The sequence below is a fragment of the Heptranchias perlo genome, chromosome 18 (assembly GCF_035084215.1).
Source record: "Heptranchias perlo isolate sHepPer1 chromosome 18, sHepPer1.hap1, whole genome shotgun sequence".
NCBI lineage: Eukaryota > Metazoa > Chordata > Chondrichthyes > Hexanchiformes > Hexanchidae > Heptranchias > Heptranchias perlo.
In genome coordinates, this window is record NC_090342.1 from 46,448,923 (window position 1) to 46,466,493 (window position 17,571).

A 17,571-nucleotide genomic window follows, 5' to 3' on the forward strand; every position below is an offset into this window, starting at 1 on the left:
GTATAGAAATACACTTGCATCTTTCTCACAAGTTGCAAATGGAGGCACATCTTTCCAGAGTATGTCTTTAATTCTAGTCGTATGGCTAAAATGCTTGTTAATCATCTGCTTCATAAACACCTTGTTCCTGTCTTTCAAAACCAATTATATTCTGTAAACTTACGGTTGAAAACCAAAAATAGCAAAACCATCTTATGTGACAAAGTGATTGTCATAAATAGTTAGAATAATGTCTTTAGTTCTGGAGTATGGTGTGCATTTGTGGTCACCTTAGCTCAAAATACATTTGTACAAATTGCTTTGTTGCATGTATTATTTGTAGTTTTTTTTCCTGAATAAAGATTACATTTTTAAGAATTCAGTAGAATCTGTCCTAGAATTTTCCAAGATCTTTTTAAAGATGTATTTTACAGCCAGAGTTGAACAAGACACACTGCGGGAAGATTTCTATCTGTGGTGAAGTCGCGAAATCGTTTGTTATATTTTTTGTTTACGGTTTGGCTATCAACGACGAATCGAGGAAATCTTCCACCATTATTTGCTTCAAGCACAGATTTTAATTTTGTTTACATTTGCTTGTTCCACATCTACATTTTGTTAAAAGCTGCTGTACATCACCCCATTGGATTGAATAGGAGCCTGGCATTGATAGTGAAAGGCTAACTTTCTAGACATCCCATGCTTTTAAAATTGCGTTCCATGGCATTTTTTTCAGTTTTTTTTTGGGGGGTGAGTTTCTCTCTATAAGATGTTTGTTGATAGGTAGGAGTCGGCAAATAGTAAGATCAATTGGTAAATATTAATTCAGAAACTTTGTTAAATATAATTGTTAACTGCAAGTTACTTAAGCTCTTTAAGACCAATATCATGTACGATACCAAACTGTCAACAGCTCAAACCTTCCACAGATTCTTGTGTGTATCATGCAGTGTGTTTGGTGCATCTTTGTCTTTGTCAGGGTGAGGGGTATTTAGTGTTTGTCAGGGTGAGGGGTATTTAGTGTTTGTCAGGGTGAGGGGTATTTAGTGTTTGTCAGGGTGAGGGGTATTTAGTGTTTGTCAGTGAGGGGTATTTAGTGTTTGTCAGGGTGAGGGGTATTTAGTGTTTGTCAGAGTGAGGGGTATTTAGTGTTTGTCAGGGTGAGGGGTATTTAGTGTTTGTCAGGGTGAGGGGTATTTAGTGTTTGTCAGGGTGAGGGGTATTTAGTGTTTGTCAGTGAGGGGTATTTAGTGTTTGTCAGGGTGAGGGGTATTTAGTGTTTGTCAGAGTGAGGGGTATTTAGTGTTTGTCAGGATGAGGGGTATTTAGTGTTTGTCAGAGTGAGGGGTATTTAGTGTTTGTCAGGGTGAGGGGTATTTAGTGTTTGTCAGGGTGAGGGGTATTTAGTGTTTGTCAGGGTGAGGGGTATTTAGTGTTTGTCAGAGTGAGGGGTATTTAGTGTTTGTCAGGATGAGGGGTATTTAGTGTTTGTCAGGGTGAGGGGTATTTAGTGTTTGTCAGGATGAGGGGTATTTAGTGTTTATCAGGATGAGGGGTATTTAGTGTTTGTCAGAGTGAGGAGTGTTTAGTGCTGTGGAATGGAACACATTTTTTTGCCATTTTGGCCACAGAGGAGCTTATAATACGAGGGCAGGCACCCGATATGCTTCAGCTCCAATGCGATCCATGCGTGCTGACCTACATGCCCTATTCTCTGACTAATGCCCCTGTCAAGTCAGGCTCCGCTCCAGGAGTGCAGCTTTGCTGAGTTTACCCGATACGGCCTTTAACGATTTGAAACTCCGATCGGTCACCATCCCATTGCAGTAAACTTTTTGCGTAAAATGTTGGTGTTTCCAGCGTGCGTTGTACTGGAGAAAAATTACTTTGCTTCTCTCTAGCTTAAGCAGATGTATTCACCCTTTGAATGAACAGTGAGTGCATGTTTGGTGTTAAATCCTCGTTCTTATTACCTGTGACAGATGGGCACTTTTCACACACGTGATGGACAATATTTTTTGGAACCTCTCATGAAACCAGACGGAGGGCAGTACGAAGATGAGCACAATAAACCCCACCTCATATATCATCATGAAGCACTGAATAATAATCCCTTGGGGCAAGCTTCTCATCCATGTGCAGCTTTAGGTAGGTGGGAACACTTAACTTTTTTTTAGGATTCATCAAGTACATTATGATTTTTTTAAAAATGTGTGTACTTTTTTTTCCTCTCTCCTTAAAGAGTTCTTGTGAACATAGACAGTGAGGGTTGCCGGGCAACTCTGCCCTTTGGGGCTATTACAGGCAAGTCTGATCCCATCTTCAACCTGCATCCACCCATGTGCAATTCTAGGAGGAGTTGTTGAATAGGGATTACATAAGAACATAAGAACATAAGAAATTGGAGCAGGAGTAGGCCAATCGGCCCCTCGAGCCTGCTCCGCCATTCAATAAGATCATGGCTGATCTGATCCCAACCACAAATCTAAAGAACACAAGAAGTCGGAGCAGGACCCGGCCACATAGCCCCTGGGCCCTCTCCGCCACCCACAGGGCATTGACCGATCCGAACTCAGCTTCATGTCCAATTTCCTGCCCGCTCCCCATAACCCCTAATTCCCTTTACTTCTAGGAAACTGTCTATTTCTGTTTTAAATTTATCTAATGATGTAGCTTCCACAGCTTCCTGGGGCAGCAAATTCCACAGACCTACCACCCTCTGAGTGAAGAAGTTTCTCCTCATCTCAGTTTTGAAAGAGCAGCCCCTTATTCTAAGATTATGCCCCCTAGTTCTAGGATTAGGAGTGGGAACCCTGGCCAATATTCTTCTTCCCGACTCAGGAACGTTTGGGCCAGTTGTACTTGCCCTATTTCATCCCCCTTCCCCAGCTGAGAACAGCTACCTCAGCACAGGCTATGGACCTGAGACCTTCTCAGTCTGTATGGCTCTACTTTAACCATATGAATCATTGCGAATACATATCCCCCAATTTAAATTTGTTTTACCCAACATCTTTAGGTCTCCTCATCACACGTAGAGGCAAGAATGGGCCTGTGCCTTCTACCTATGATATTCTGTGTGTGACAACTGTTTGTAAAGAAACAACTGGCCTTTTTTTGGCGTCCTGTCTGAATGGCACAACAGGAGCCTGAAACTTCTCGGGTGGATTATTAAGTGTTTGATCCTGTGTCCCATTCTGTGCCTTGGCACAAGAAAAAGATTTTTAAAGTTAAAGAAGTTAGTTATCTCCAATACTTTTTCAGGTAATTTGGATGCAGGTAAATTTTCTCTCTAGAGAGAGATCATAAGACCTGAGCTGCATTTGAAAGGCTTTTCAAGTTGTAATCAGCCGAGAGATTAAACTGAGCAAATACAGATTATTTATGTAGGTTATTTGTTGACTTTGGTCTTAGAATTACATTACCCTGCAAATGCTGAGTTATGGATTTTGATACATATACTCTTTGACCACAAGCAAATATTTAGCAGCAAGACCTGAATTTGTAATCTGAAAAAGTGTTTGAAACTCACTGGCTTTGAAACCACAAGACGACGCAACCTTTACTTAATGCAGGGGCATTCAAAAAAAAGTAGTCTTTTTGGTGAAAACATTTTGGTGTCGAAGAATAATAATTTTGTGTTAACAAACTACTCATGTGTTTTAGTTATAAGTCTCACAAACAGTCCTCTTCATGATTGAACACAAGAAAGCTTAGACCCTTGCATCAGGCTCGTGCATTAGAAAAAATATCCGCGATTGATTGACGCATAAATGTTTTCGTGGTTATTTTCCTAGTTGGGCAGAAAAGCACTTTTGATGGATTTTAGATACTTTCAGGGGGAAAATACCATCTACCAATTTTGATTCAACTATATGTAGAAAATCCGGCACAGGCATGATGGGCCGAATGGCCTCCTTCTGTGTTGCATGATTCTATGAACCTTTGTGACTAACAAGGAGTGACACATTTGACACCTGAAAGGTACAATGCAGGGATTCTGACAGCCACACTGATTGAAAATGTATGCTGCGTGTACTCAGACAACCTAAACGGGACCTCTGGTGGATGAGGCATTGATGGAAATGTCTGCAATTTTTGGAGATCACCAAAGAACGTCTAACTGCCAGGCTAAGAGGAAGACATTGGAAGAGGGGGCCCAGTGATTGAATGCAATTGGAAGAAACTAGCAGGGTACCTGGAAGATAATTAATGGCATTGAGTGGGTTGCCAAATAAACAATTGTATTTAATCACTGAGCTGGAGGTGCAACTGGAGCAGGATCAAAGACTGTTACACTTTTAAGTGCAGCTAAGGAGAAAGTCCTGTAATGATTTCCCTCGGGCACAGCAGAGTGTGGGAAAATAGTGTAACAAACTCCGGTAAGTGTCTCACTTTTGATATTGTGGAATAATGTTACTTTTTCAAATTCAATAGTTACAGTACATACAAATGTATGCTATTTGGTGATATAATGTTTATCAATATACAATTCTGTTCATCTGTGAAGGATACAAAAATTACAGAAGTGCCCTCTTAACGTAATTATTTTCTTCGATTTAGAGAGACATCTGAACCTTCTGGTTAAGCCACAAGTCACTTAATTGTAAGCAGGAAGTGTACCAGAAACTCGAATTGCAAGGACCACCGTCATCGCCAACACTGGTTAACTTCCCTACACTAGAGCACAGAGAAAACAGCAAAATCAGCTGATAAAGTCAAACTGGAGAAGCCCACTGTGGAGAGAGCAACCACCCGAGTAGGAAAATGTCAGTTCAGTTTTCAGGGCGAGCATATTACTGCAGCCACAGTATATTTGCTGCGTGATAGAACACTTTAAGGTTCCATGCATCAAAGGCCAGAGAATCTTGAAGGATCACTTTTTGTTTTGCATGGTTTTCTGGGCTCCATAATCATTCAAATGTCATAAGTGTCTATTGCAGTTTACTTTGGTGACCCATGGATGGAGCAACAGGAGGAGGAGGGGGATTGGGGGATTGCACATTTCAGAGCAAGGTTGCAGCCACCAATAAGGGAAAGTTTACCAAAGCTGAGGGAGGCTAGTCAGACTTGTTTCAGTGAGCTTGATGGCCAGATTGGGATATCAGATATGAGATACAGTGGGTACGGTGGTGTAGTGACTATGTTACTGGACTAGTAATGCAAAGGTTGGACTTGATCCTCAAGAAAACATGAGTTCAAATCCCACTATGGCAGCTTGATAATTTGAATTCAGTGTAAAAGATCTGGAAATAAAAAGCTGGTGTTAGTAAAAGTGACCATGAAACTGTCAGATTGCTGTAAAAACCCAACTGGTTCACTAATGACCTTTAGGGAAGGAAACCTGCCTCCTTACCTGGCCTGTCTATATAGGACCACAGTCTCACACCAACCTTTAACTGTCCTTGGAAGTGCCCTAGCAAGCCACTCAGTTACATCAAACAGGGCAACTAAGGATGGGCAATAAATGCCAGCCTTGCCAGCAACACCCACATCCCAAAAATGAATATGTAAAAAATAATGTTGGGGCTCAAGCCAGCCATTTCTCTTGACTAGTTTGAGCAAAGCAAAAATGAACAGAAGCATATGAAGTAGACATTGGAATCTCTCTGTGGATGATGCAAGATATCCCTTGTCCTGATGCACAACTAGTGCATCTGATGTGTCCATTAGCAAAACCCCCAAAATGTAATATTTTTCCATTGATAGAACCATGTCCCCAACTGGTATTACACTGACAAGGCTACAATCAAGGCTACAATCCTATAATGGGGCATTTGGTGAGAAGTTGTTGTAAAGATATATTAGGAAAGATCACATGGAGCAAGGATGAGACACACTTATTATAACTTTGCAAGTAATAAATTGGTACTTCATATCTCTTATTTGCTTCAGTCATTTTTAAGATCTTTAGAAATCTGTGCAGTATGTGCACCGAACAAAGTAAGTGAAATGATTTATTTTCATACAGGTTATTTGAATGTAACATTCCTATTTACATGAAAGTATGTGTTGATTCATAAACCTTAAATAAATCTGTTGTGAACCCCATTTACTAAACGTCATCGGGAATAATGACGTACAACAGTAATAAATTGGGTCGCAATAGGACAGTGAGTCAGGTATGCTAAATAGAATATTCAATTGACATAGTGGTGGCAGAAACCAGGCAGGTGGGAAGTTTAGATGGCATGGGTAAGATGCATATCCTTTCCAATCTCCATCCAGTCCCTTAACAGCTGTCCTTACAGTTGGTTATCTGAATACTATACTCAATAATTGGGAGGTTGCAGCATTAAAAAGCCATGCGAAAACCACGGAATTGAGCTGAATCAACATTACAGCGCTATGTGCGTGGCAAATTACTTACTTATTTAGGGAGCTGGGTTCCTTAAATTTTCAGAGGAGATCCCTATTTCAATATGTATGTGATTAGCCACACTCAGTTCTTTGGGAAATTGAACTAGTGTGTAGAATTTCTGCTGTCTTCAAGTGTCAAGAACCTGCCATTAAAGCTTTGCTAACTTGTATACAATGTGACATTGAACTTTGTGCAAAGCCAGTCTAATCTTTCCCAGGAGTTTGGAAGGATGCCGTGAAAATGAAATTCACTGTTCCCTTAACTATCAGGTCACAGGAAATGTGTTGGGATTAACTGATCCACTGACAAAGCCTTGAGCAGATATCACTGACCGGTCAAATCACATATCGCTGACCGGTCAAATCTCATATTACTGACCAGTCAAATCCCGAATCACTAACTGGTCAAATCACATATCACTGACCAGTCAAATCTCACGTCACTGACCGGTCAAATCTCATATCACTGACCAGTCAAATCCCGAATCACTAACTGGTCAAATCTCACGTCACTGACCAGTCAAATCTCACGTCACTGACCGGTCAAATCTCATATCACTGACCAGTCAAATCCCGAATCACTAACTGGTCAAATCTCACGTCACTGACCAGTCAAATCTCACGTCACTGACCGGTCAAATCTCATATCACTGACCAGTCAAATCCCGAATCACTAACTGGTCAAATCACATATCACTGTAATGACCTCCCTGCTTAATATGAACTGCACCATATATTGCTCCTCAAGATAAACCAGGATAATTTATTTTTGGTGTATCAATTTTTGTACATGTTAAGATTTTCCAAATCATCTCCAAGTCCCTGCTTATACACGTCGTTCCGTGTGCTGCTTCTCACAGGGAGGATGGTTGCAGTTATCCCAATTTCTGAATCTTCTAAAATGAATTTTAAAAAGCAGTGGAAGGTCTATGGATATTTTTTAAACTTGGTCTCACTGAGTCTTAATTCTGCATCTGGCAGAAACTTGTAGTCCTGTCGGAAACCATATTGTCCCTGCATTTGATTAGCCACACCTTGTGATAAGTGGCTGTTTGACCAGTTTTACACAGCGTGCAGATAACATTTTCTGTTTAGTCGGTAGCATTCTTGCCTCCAAGTCAGAAGGTTTGTGGGTTCAAGCTCGACTCCAGGAATTGCACACGTAATCTAGATTTGACGCTCTTGTGCAGTACTGAGGGAGTGCTGCATTGCCTGAAGTGGCCTTAAGGCGGCTGGGAATCCCAGAGAAATGGCATAAGGTGCTTCATAAATGCAAGACGTTTTTGTCCTCACGTTATTTCAGGAAACTAAACATTGCAAACAAACCGACACTTCTTTGAGGAGATGACAGATATGGTCATACAATGGATGTGGTAAAAATGGACCTTCAGGAAGCTATTGACACGGTGCCACACAGAAGGCTGTTGGAGAAGATTGAGAGCAATGGAATTGGGGGGTGGGGAGGGGTTGCAAATTGGTTTCAAGACTGGTTAGCTGGGAGGAAACAGAGAGCAGGGGCGATACTTTCAACTTGGTTGAAAGGAATGGAAAGGAAATTCGGATGGGTTAACAGACGGCCGATCTGCTACCGCCTGTTTTATGCCCCAACCGATGTTGAAAGTTTTGCCCGAGGAGCTAAGAGCAGTTTCTCAGAGTGGTTAGAAATGGGTAGCGGTGACCCACAGGGTTCTGTCCTGGGACTGCTTCTGTTCACTGTGTACATCAATGAATTGGATATGATTCCTTGGGAACCCCCAGTCCATCAGCACCTCATCCAAGTGTGAGCTGGACAGATGAGCTTTGCCATCTTATTCTGCTGTGGTGGGCATCACCTGATGAATTTTCTAGCAGAATTCATTCCGTGTCAATTATTGTCTGATAACACTGCTGTGAAGCGCCTTGGACGTTTTACTGTGTTAAAGGCGCAACATAAATGCAAGTTATAGTTGTTGAAAATAGCAGCCAGGAGTGGAAATCCTAGTTAATTTTGTTTCCTCCCTGCCCAGCTCATACTAATTTGACATCTCTACATCCACACTGGTTGACTTGGCTAATGCAGCCAGATTAGTGAATTTAGCACAGACTGGTGATTGAATCTAGGCCCTCATTGATTTGTTAGTCCCATATTAGGTGAGGTATTTTCCTATTGCGCCATCGTAGGCCCAATTATTGCTTTGTAAAGATTCCATCGCCTCTCCACATGGTCTTGTTTCTGCAGTTTACCTTTGAATCTATATGTTGACAGGGGGCTTGTCTAGATCCAGGCTCATCAAACTGCCCTGTACGGATCTGAAGAAACCATTTATGCAGACTCCCGTAATTTGATAGCATAGTGCTGACATAGTCAACTGGGGAAACAAATGCTTTGTGGTGCAATTGAAATATGTGAACAAGAAAAGAATGATTTTTGTTTGACTTTAAAAGTAATTTTAGTTATTGGGCCACTTTAATTACAAGAATCCTTGCAGTGAAGTTATATAATAGTAAGTTTAGCCAAGCCCCATGCCACTGGCAAAGCCTCATGCAGCCAGTAAAATTGGAAAATTGTGGGAAGTACGCTGGTAATTTTGCAAGATGCAATGCTTGTGTGGCACAGGGCCTAGCACAACTTAACCCATAATGCTATTGTACGTGATTAATGAAGAATGTTATATCAGACCTATGTTGGCTCCCAGTCCTACCAGTGCCTCCGATTTAAATCCCTTCATGGCCTTACCGCTCCCTATCTTTGTAATCTCCTCCAGTCCTACAACTCACCCCCCCCTCCCCCACTCCAAGATCTTCATTCCTCTGCCATTTCTGTATCTTCCCTTCCCTTTGCCCCACCATTGCCAGCATTGCCTTCAGCCGTCTAGGCACTAAGCTCTGCAATGCCTTCCTTAAACCTCGTCTCTCTACCTCTCTCCTCCTTTAAGAACATCCTTAAAACCTACCTCTTTGACCAAGCCCCTCCTAAATCTCCTTCTTTGTCTCGGTGTCCAATCTAGTTTGAATTTGCTTCTATGATGCGCCTTGGGATGTTTTCCTACGTTAAGTGCACCATATGAATGGAATTGGGTTTTAATTCTGTTTTTACTATTTGTGACATTATCCAGGTAAGTTTGAATGCAGCAAGTTTCTAAAACTATCACTTGGAGACCAATTAGCTACAGAATCAGTTTCTATCCAGCCAGGCGGAAACTAGGCAGGTGGATGGTTAAAAACTAGCAGACCTCTTAACTGCTTGGAACCCGACCGTTCTGCACCATTTCCGATTTTAATCTGCAGAGATCTGCAGTGGGGTGAGGCACCCACCTAAGGCTGATGGGGAGCCTCATGAATTTATCAGGGAAGCCCCGGCAGTTTTCTTGCCAGGCTGAAGCAGACAGGAGAGTCCCCGCCACTTCCCTGCAAGCGAACGGGTGGCCAAGCGCCCTCCAATCTTTCCCTGCCAGCAACCGCTCTGCCGCCTCTTCCCGCTCGTTCTTTGCTTTGTAGAAAGGCACATTTTCAAGCTTAAGCTTCGGTCATTCAAACAAGAAAAACGAACTTCTGGAACATATCCATTTAAACACAGATCAACAATTATTCTTCGACTCACATGGTGCGGAACAGGGAAATGCCTGGTAATGACATAATACTACTAAATACTTGCATAAAGAGAATCATATTGAACAATTGTTGCAAGCTCTGATTTATTATGGTCATATAAAGCATGGCAATCATTCTACAAAGTGAGTCATAGAACAAGGATGCTGCTTAATGGATCGAGGGAAGGATCGGTGGACAGATGGATGGCTAAACGCAATTGTTTTATTGACAGCTTGGCCCTCCTTTGAATGGTGGTTGATAACAGAGTGACAGATAAGACACCTGCAGCCACCATCAAAGAGCAACATTTACATAGAAAAGGAGCTCCATTTGGATTTGTAGATGTCCAGAGTCAGTGGCCTCAGACCTTTTTTTAAGAGATAGCATCTGTTTTGAGATGAAACGGTAGGATGGCTTTGAAGAATGAAGAAGAGCTCTTCCCCGTCTTTGCCAGCATTAGACTACTTTCTAACCATTGTTTCAAAGGATGTGATTGAGGCGATAGTCCAGAACTTTTGACTTGCTGTTTGCACAGTGAACATGAGGGTTCCCCTTTTTTTTCATTTTTCAAAGAAAACAAAATAACTGGCAAAACAAAACATCGAGATGGATAAAAAAATTGGCTCACATCTACCCACATGCAAAGTACTTTAGTGAAACAAAATTGTAACTCACCATGTTCCTGTTTTCTTAAAAAAAATGTCATTATTGTTAAACCAGCAATTTGTAAACAATCACCAATTTGACTTAACAACTTAGACACTCCTTACAATAATTATATAATTAGTAGTGATTCAGGTTTCCATTGATCTTTCTATTTATATTGATGCATATGTTTACATTCCCTAATCGCTCAGTGGGTAAATGCAACAACCAGAATTTCCTGGAACTTTTCAGCGCCACTACAGCATAAGAGCGGAGGGGTGCCATTTTGTTTCTGAGGAGATTTGCACGTACCTGGGGTTACGCCGGTTTTACGCCAACACACTGCGAATTTCCGCCTTTGTTTGCGCCGCTTCTGAGATACGTCCGCTAGAACCCTCTGCCGCTCATTTACGTAGCTCCGCCCCCTCGTGCAAAAGGCAAGCTCACACGAGTTTCCTGTGTTCACATCAGTAATGCTATGATGTAGATATACTCGCTAAAATTGAGGCGCAGCACGGCCCGAAGTCACCTGATATTGACGTAGCTGAGATTTCTGGAGTTTGATGGCGATTTTCTTCACAATTTTTTCCACATTTTATTACTAACTTACCCATAGTTCTGTCAGCCTCAGTAAACCTGAAATTTTGCAGACCCCCGCCCCTCCACAGGCGTTCAGGCAAACTAAGCAGCTGGATGGCCTTCCCAATGGGTATACCCCTGTTCTTCACAATAATGGCAGAGGAAGAGGAGCAGCAGAGGCAGGAGGCTCTGAGTGTGAGGCGCCATGGCAGAAGGCAGTAGCCGACTCGCCATTATGCCCATTGGTGGCGCTGTATTAGCGCTCATTTTACGGCCGCTTTTACGTTACAGCGTATGCAAATGAGTTCCTTAGGAAATTTGGGCGTAGGTTCCCATCAGCAAGATTGGAAACCAGCTTAAATATCTGCGTAATTTTTGCGTAAGTACAATCCAGTAAATTCCAAGCGGAGTCAGTGGGGGTAATTTTAACCCCCAAGGGTGAGTGGGTTGGGGGTGTGTAGGAAGGTAAAAATTGTAAAACTGTAAAACCTGACTCCAATCCGCCTCCAACCCGCCCTCTTCTGGTTTTAACAGAGGGGGGTCAAGGGGCATGCCACCAACAAGCTCTCAGGAGGTGGGTCAGTCAGTGAAATCTCTTAAGGAGGCTGTGGACCTCCATTTTAATAGGTTTTTTATTTTCAACTCCTGGGGGCCAGGATTCCCGGGCCTTCTTATTCTCACCATGTAGGAGGAGGTGAGGAGGCCCCCAGTCAACAGGTAAGTGTCTTTACTGCACTGCTCGTGGGCCAGGAGTGTTTCCTCTAGGCCCAACAAGCTTACCTGCCGCAATCCCACCCATGCGATTGGTTGACCCTCCCCCCCCCATATTCCAACCCCCCCGATGTCCGACCTCCCCTGATTCTGGCCCCCCCAAAGACTGATCCCCCCCCTGATGTCTGACCCCCCCCCGATGTCTGACCCCCCCCCCCCCCGATGTCTGACCCCCCCCCCCCGATGTCTGACCCCTCCCTGATGTCCGACCTCCCCCGATGTCTGACCCCCCAATGACCGATCCCTCCCGATGTCACTGACCCCCCTGATGTCCGACCCCTCCCCAGATGTTTGACACCCCACCCCACCCCCGCCCAATGACCGTTACCCCTCAACGTCCGGCCCATTGATGTGATGGTTTTCTAATTCCTGCAGATATAGTTGGTGGCATAATGGTTTAGGCAGTATTATCTCTGTTGCCTACTGATCTCCCTGGCATGCTACTTTTCATCTTGCACCACTTGAACTGTAAAACATTATACTTGGGGTACTTCAAAGCCAGCTCCCATCATTCATTTTACCTTGACTTGCTGACTGATGCAGAATTCAGTAGTTTGTGCTCTGATGTGATGCAGTTCCCTGAATTCTTGTGAAAGTGTTCAATGGAAGAGCTCCTTTTGCATCTGCCCTTTCCTTTCATCTCTTCCTTTTCTGCTGAAGTCTTGTCTTGTAAGTGCTTTTGGTGACTTAGTGGACAATAATCAGCTTTTTTTGTTGGGTTGGCTAAAATGTTACCTGCTGCTATGACCAAATTAAAATTATACCAGAAAAATGTGTAAAAAAAAAAGTACTTAAAATCTTAAAATGACAAAAAAATTAATGCAGTACAACAGTAACTTGCTTTTACATAGTAACTTTAATGTAGTAAAATATTCAAAGATCGTTCGCAATTAGTGGTCACACATGAACAAGGATAGACGGGGAACTTGGGGAGGTAGCTGAAGGCGCTGTCAAAGTGGTAGGTTTAATGGAGGATTTTGAAGCTAAGGAGAGATGTGGCAAGATGAGGGGTTTAGGGAAGCAGTTCTACAGTGTGGGCAAAGAAGGAACCACCAGCAATGGTGGAGACGAGGGAAGGGGTAATGCCCAGTAAAGTAGAGTTGGAAGAGTGGAAGGTGCAGGCAGGGACACAGGGCTGGATGAGGTTGCAAAGGGTGGGAGGGGTGAGACCATGGAGGGATCTAAAGATGGGATGAAGATTTTGATTTCAGTGTGTTGGGGGGGTTGGGTAAACAAAGCAAATATTGGGAGATAAGTGAGCAGGATTTTTTGTGGGATAGGATGTGGGTGGCGAAGTTCTGGATGAGTTAGAGTGCGCCTTATGTGGAGCTCGGGAGCCCAGTGAGAAGGGCATTGGAAAAATCAAGTATGGAGCTGGAAAAGGTGCAGATGAGAATTTCAGTGGCAGTGAGGGCAAGAGGAGGGGTCAAAGGTTAGTGATGGAAGTAGGGTTACATAAGAACATAAGAAATAGGAGCAGGAGTAGGCCACACGGCCCCTGGAGCCTGCTCCGCCATTCAATAAGATCATGGCTGATCTCCTACCTCAATTCCACTTTCCTGCCCTATCCCCATATCCCTTGATTCCTTTAGTGTCCTAAAATCTATCGATCTCAGTTTTGAATATACTCAACAACTGAGCATCCACAGCTCTCTGGGGTAGAGAATTCCAAAGATTCACAATCCTCTGAGTGAAGAAATTTTTCCTCATCTTGGTCGTAAATGGCTGATCCCTTATCCCTTTGTAGTCTCTTTGCGTCCTCCTCACAACTTACTTTCCCACCTAGCTTTGTATCGTCAGCAAACTTGGATACATTTCATTCAGTCCCCTCGTCTAAGTCATTGATACATATTGTAAACAGCTGAGGCCCAAGCACTGACCCTTGTGGCACCCCACTAGTTACAACCTGCCAATCCGAAAATGACCTGTTTATTCTTGCTCTCTGTTTTCTGTCTGTTAACCAATCCTCAATCCATACTAATATATTACCCCCAATCCCATGAGCCCGAATCTTGTGTGACAGCCTCTTGTGTGGCACCTTATCAAATGCCTTTTGAAAATCCAAATATATTACATCCACTGGTTCCCCCTTATCCACCCTGCTAGTTACACCCTCAAAAAATTCTTAACAGATTTTTCAAACATGGTTTTCCTTTCATAAAACCGTGTTGACTCTGTCTGATCATATTATGATTTTCTAATTGCCCTGTTACCACATTCCTAATAATAGATTCTAGCATTTCCCCTATTACTGATGTCAGGCTAACTGGTCGATAGTTCCCTGTTTTCTCTCTCCCTTCTTTCTTGAATAGTGGGGTTACAGTTACTACCTTCCAATCCATGGGGACCGTTCTAGAATCTAAGGAATTCTGGAAGATCAAAACCAATGTATCCACCATTTCTGCAGCCACCTCTTTTAAAACCCTAGGATATAGGCCATCAGGTCCAGGGGATTTGTTGGCTTTTAGTCCCATTGATTTCTCCAGTAATTTTTCTTTACTAATATTAATTACTTTAAGTTCCTCACTCTCATTAGACCCTTGGTTCCCTACTATTTCCGGTATGTTTTTTGTGTCTTCTACTGTGAAGACAGATACAAAATATTTGTTTAACTTTTCTGCCATTTCCTTATTCCCCATTATAATTTCTCCTGTCTCTGCCTCTAAGGGACTCGTATTTACTTTCGCTAATCTCTTCCTATTTACATTCCTGTAGAAGCTCTTACAATTTGTTTTTATGTTCCTTGCTAGTTTACTCTCATTTTCAATTTTCTCCCTCTTTATCAATTTCTTGGTCAACCTTTGCTGATTTCTAAAACCCTCCCAATCCTCAGGCTTACTCTTTTTGGCAACATTGTCAGCCTATTCTTTTAATCCAATACTATCCCGTGGAATTTTTATTCCTCAAGGGAATGTATATTCGTTGAGAATTATAAATTATTTCTTTTAAATGTTTGCCATTGCTTATCTACCGTCATATTTTTAAATCTAATTTCCCAACCTACCTTAGCCAACTCGCCCCTCATACCTACATAATTGGCTTTGTTTAAATTTAAGACTCTAGTTTTGGACTTAACTACATCACTCTCAAACTCAATATTAAATTCTGTCATATTATGATCACTCTGCCCCAGAGGATCCTTTACTATAAGATTACCAATTAACCCTGTCTCAGTACACAATAGTAGATCTAAAATAGCCTGTTTCTCAGTTGGTTCCTCGACAAATTGTTTTAGAAAACTATCTCAAATGCATTCCAGGAACTCGTCCTCCAAACTACTTTTGCCAATTTGGTTTGCCCAGTCTATATGAAGATTAAAGTCCCTCCTGATTATTGCTTTACCCTTGTTACATGCTCCTCTAATTTCCTGATTTATATTCTATAACTACTGTTAGGGGTCCTATAAACTACTCCCACCAGTGTTTTCTGCCCTTGTTATTTCTTAGCTCCACCCATACTGATTCTTCATCCTGATTTTCTGAGCTAAGATCCTTTCTCATTACTGTCTTTATCTCATCCTTTATTATCAGGACCACCACCCCCCTCCAGGGTTTGAAGTTCAACTCAGGGTGAGGCAGGACACTGTGGTTGTACAGTATCAGATTGAGCTTCAGCGAAAATCTGGAGAAGGGGATTTGATCAGCAGCTAGGGTGCAGTTTCTAGTGGGGGGTCAAACAGGATGTCTTCAGTCTTGCCGATGTCGAACTTTAATTGAGGATGGTGGTAAAGCAGCAAAGCTTTGTATCCTTGATATGAAATGTTTTTAAGCAGAGGGGTAATTACAGCAGTTTTGAAATTGAGGGGACCAATGTCTGAGGAGCGGGAGCAGTTGACAATTCGGGTGAGCTTTGGGCTGGGGGTGAGGGTCAGGACTGAAAATGTAGTGTAGCTCCCTGCACATAGAGGTTCCCTCAGGCCCAGTCCAATGAGGTCACAAAACAAATAGTGGAACCCACAGGAACACTCTTTTAACCTATTTAAATATTTTTACATAATGTGTGGCCCTCAGTAAGGCTTATTTTGTGTCAGAGCACCTAAATGCAGGAAATTTTGGCAGATGGAAAACAGTGCTTCCTTAGAATTTGGTGACAAACAGTCATAATGCCTGCATGCCCAGTTTCATGACCCCCGGTCCTCTGATCCGTGCTAGTGCAATCAATAAAGCAGATTAGCAAATCTACCCTATTTTTGTGTTATTTTTACCAGTCTATCTTTCTATACCAAAAGGAAGGGTTGACAGCTTAATCTGAGGTTTCTTTCAATGCTGGTTTCTGACTCGCCTCAAGGAAGAGCACGAGGGCCTCTGACTTTTTAAAAATCTTCTTTTGGGAAAGCATTTGCCCTTTACTCTGGGTCTCCCTATAGCAGGCGGCCAAGACTGGAAACTCGCCACATGATGAATTGGCCCAATCAGCTGACCCAACACTCTGTAATGGAGCATGTTGGAGCTCCAATGTACTATGCCATAGTGTTGGCTGTTATTAAATTTTGGGCGGGGAAGAGAGTTGCAAAGAGCAGTGTTGCACCTTTAAGCAACTGATGGTTCCAATAGACAACAGAGATGTCACGAATGTTTGCAATAGGCTTTGAGTAACAAATTAGTGTTTTCCTTGCAGGGGAGTGGGTGTTGTAGGAAGCTGTAAACCTGTCTACTTCCTTCGCTCAAACAGTTGCTGATTAGAGGCCAGTGGACTATAATTGTAATGCAGAGGTGTGTTTATACCCTAAGGTGCTCTCTGTAAGCGACTAACATCATTTGATGACCAGATCTATTTTTGAGAGCTGAAGTGCAGTTTGAGACTTTGCAGCTACCTAATGTATTTGCATGGTATTTTCATAATCTTTTCTTTAACATTATTAGTTTAACCCTCTTAACAATTTCTTACCTACTGTCCTATGAAAGACTATTAGCATAGTGGCATAGGAAGGTTCCTGTGCTCAGTATATCCATAGCACATAGCAACATTCAGTCGCCATTTTAGAAAGAAAATAAACAAATTGCTGCAAATTATCTATCTAGCCTCCATCCCATTGAATTCTTTGAAGGAAACAATCCCTGCAGCCACAGTCACTATTCACCCCTTGGGTTCTTTCACACAGCAGGCTCCTTATTGACTAGATCTGATTGGATAATATTACAAGGAAATTACTTGCAATGTGAGCATCTGTTTTTCAGTTTTCTCTTCTTTCCTGTACGTTCTTCGTACCATCTTTCTGGTATCTTGCCAAGTAACTAGTTTTCCTGTGTGAGTCTAGACCTTGATTGTCTAGACTGTACCCCTCCCTACTCTATCTTTGTAACCTCCTCCAGCCCTACAACCCTTCGAGAACACTGCATTCCTCCAACTCTGGCCTCTTGTGCATCCTCTTCTTCCTTCGCTCCACCATTGGCAGTCGTGCCTTCAGCCATCCAGGCTCTAAGCTCTGGAATTCCCTCTCCAAACCTCTTTGCCTCTCCACCTCTCTCTCCTTTAAGATGCTGCTTAAAACCGATCTCTTCGACCAATCATTTGGTCATCTGTCCTAATGTCTCCTTCTTTGGCTCGGTGTCAATTTTTGACTGATTACGCTCCTGTGAAGCGCCTTGGGACACCTTACTACATTCAAGGCACCATATAAATGCAAGTTGTTGTTGTTGTTGTCGTCGTCATCGTCAGCAGACTAGT

The 17,571-nt window shown here is 42.5% G+C and overlaps 1 protein-coding gene across 1 annotated transcript in view; it reads left to right on the forward strand.

Annotated features, from left to right (window-relative positions):
• Positions 1–17,571, forward strand: part of LOC137334837 (A disintegrin and metalloproteinase with thrombospondin motifs 20-like) — a 423,984-nt gene that overhangs the window by 19,578 nt on the left and 386,835 nt on the right. Inside the window, exon 3 of the mRNA XM_067999860.1 lies at positions 1,962–2,127. Coding sequence (XP_067855961.1) covers positions 1,962–2,127 — 166 coding nt within the window. The remainder of the gene's footprint in view (positions 1–1,961; positions 2,128–17,571) is intronic.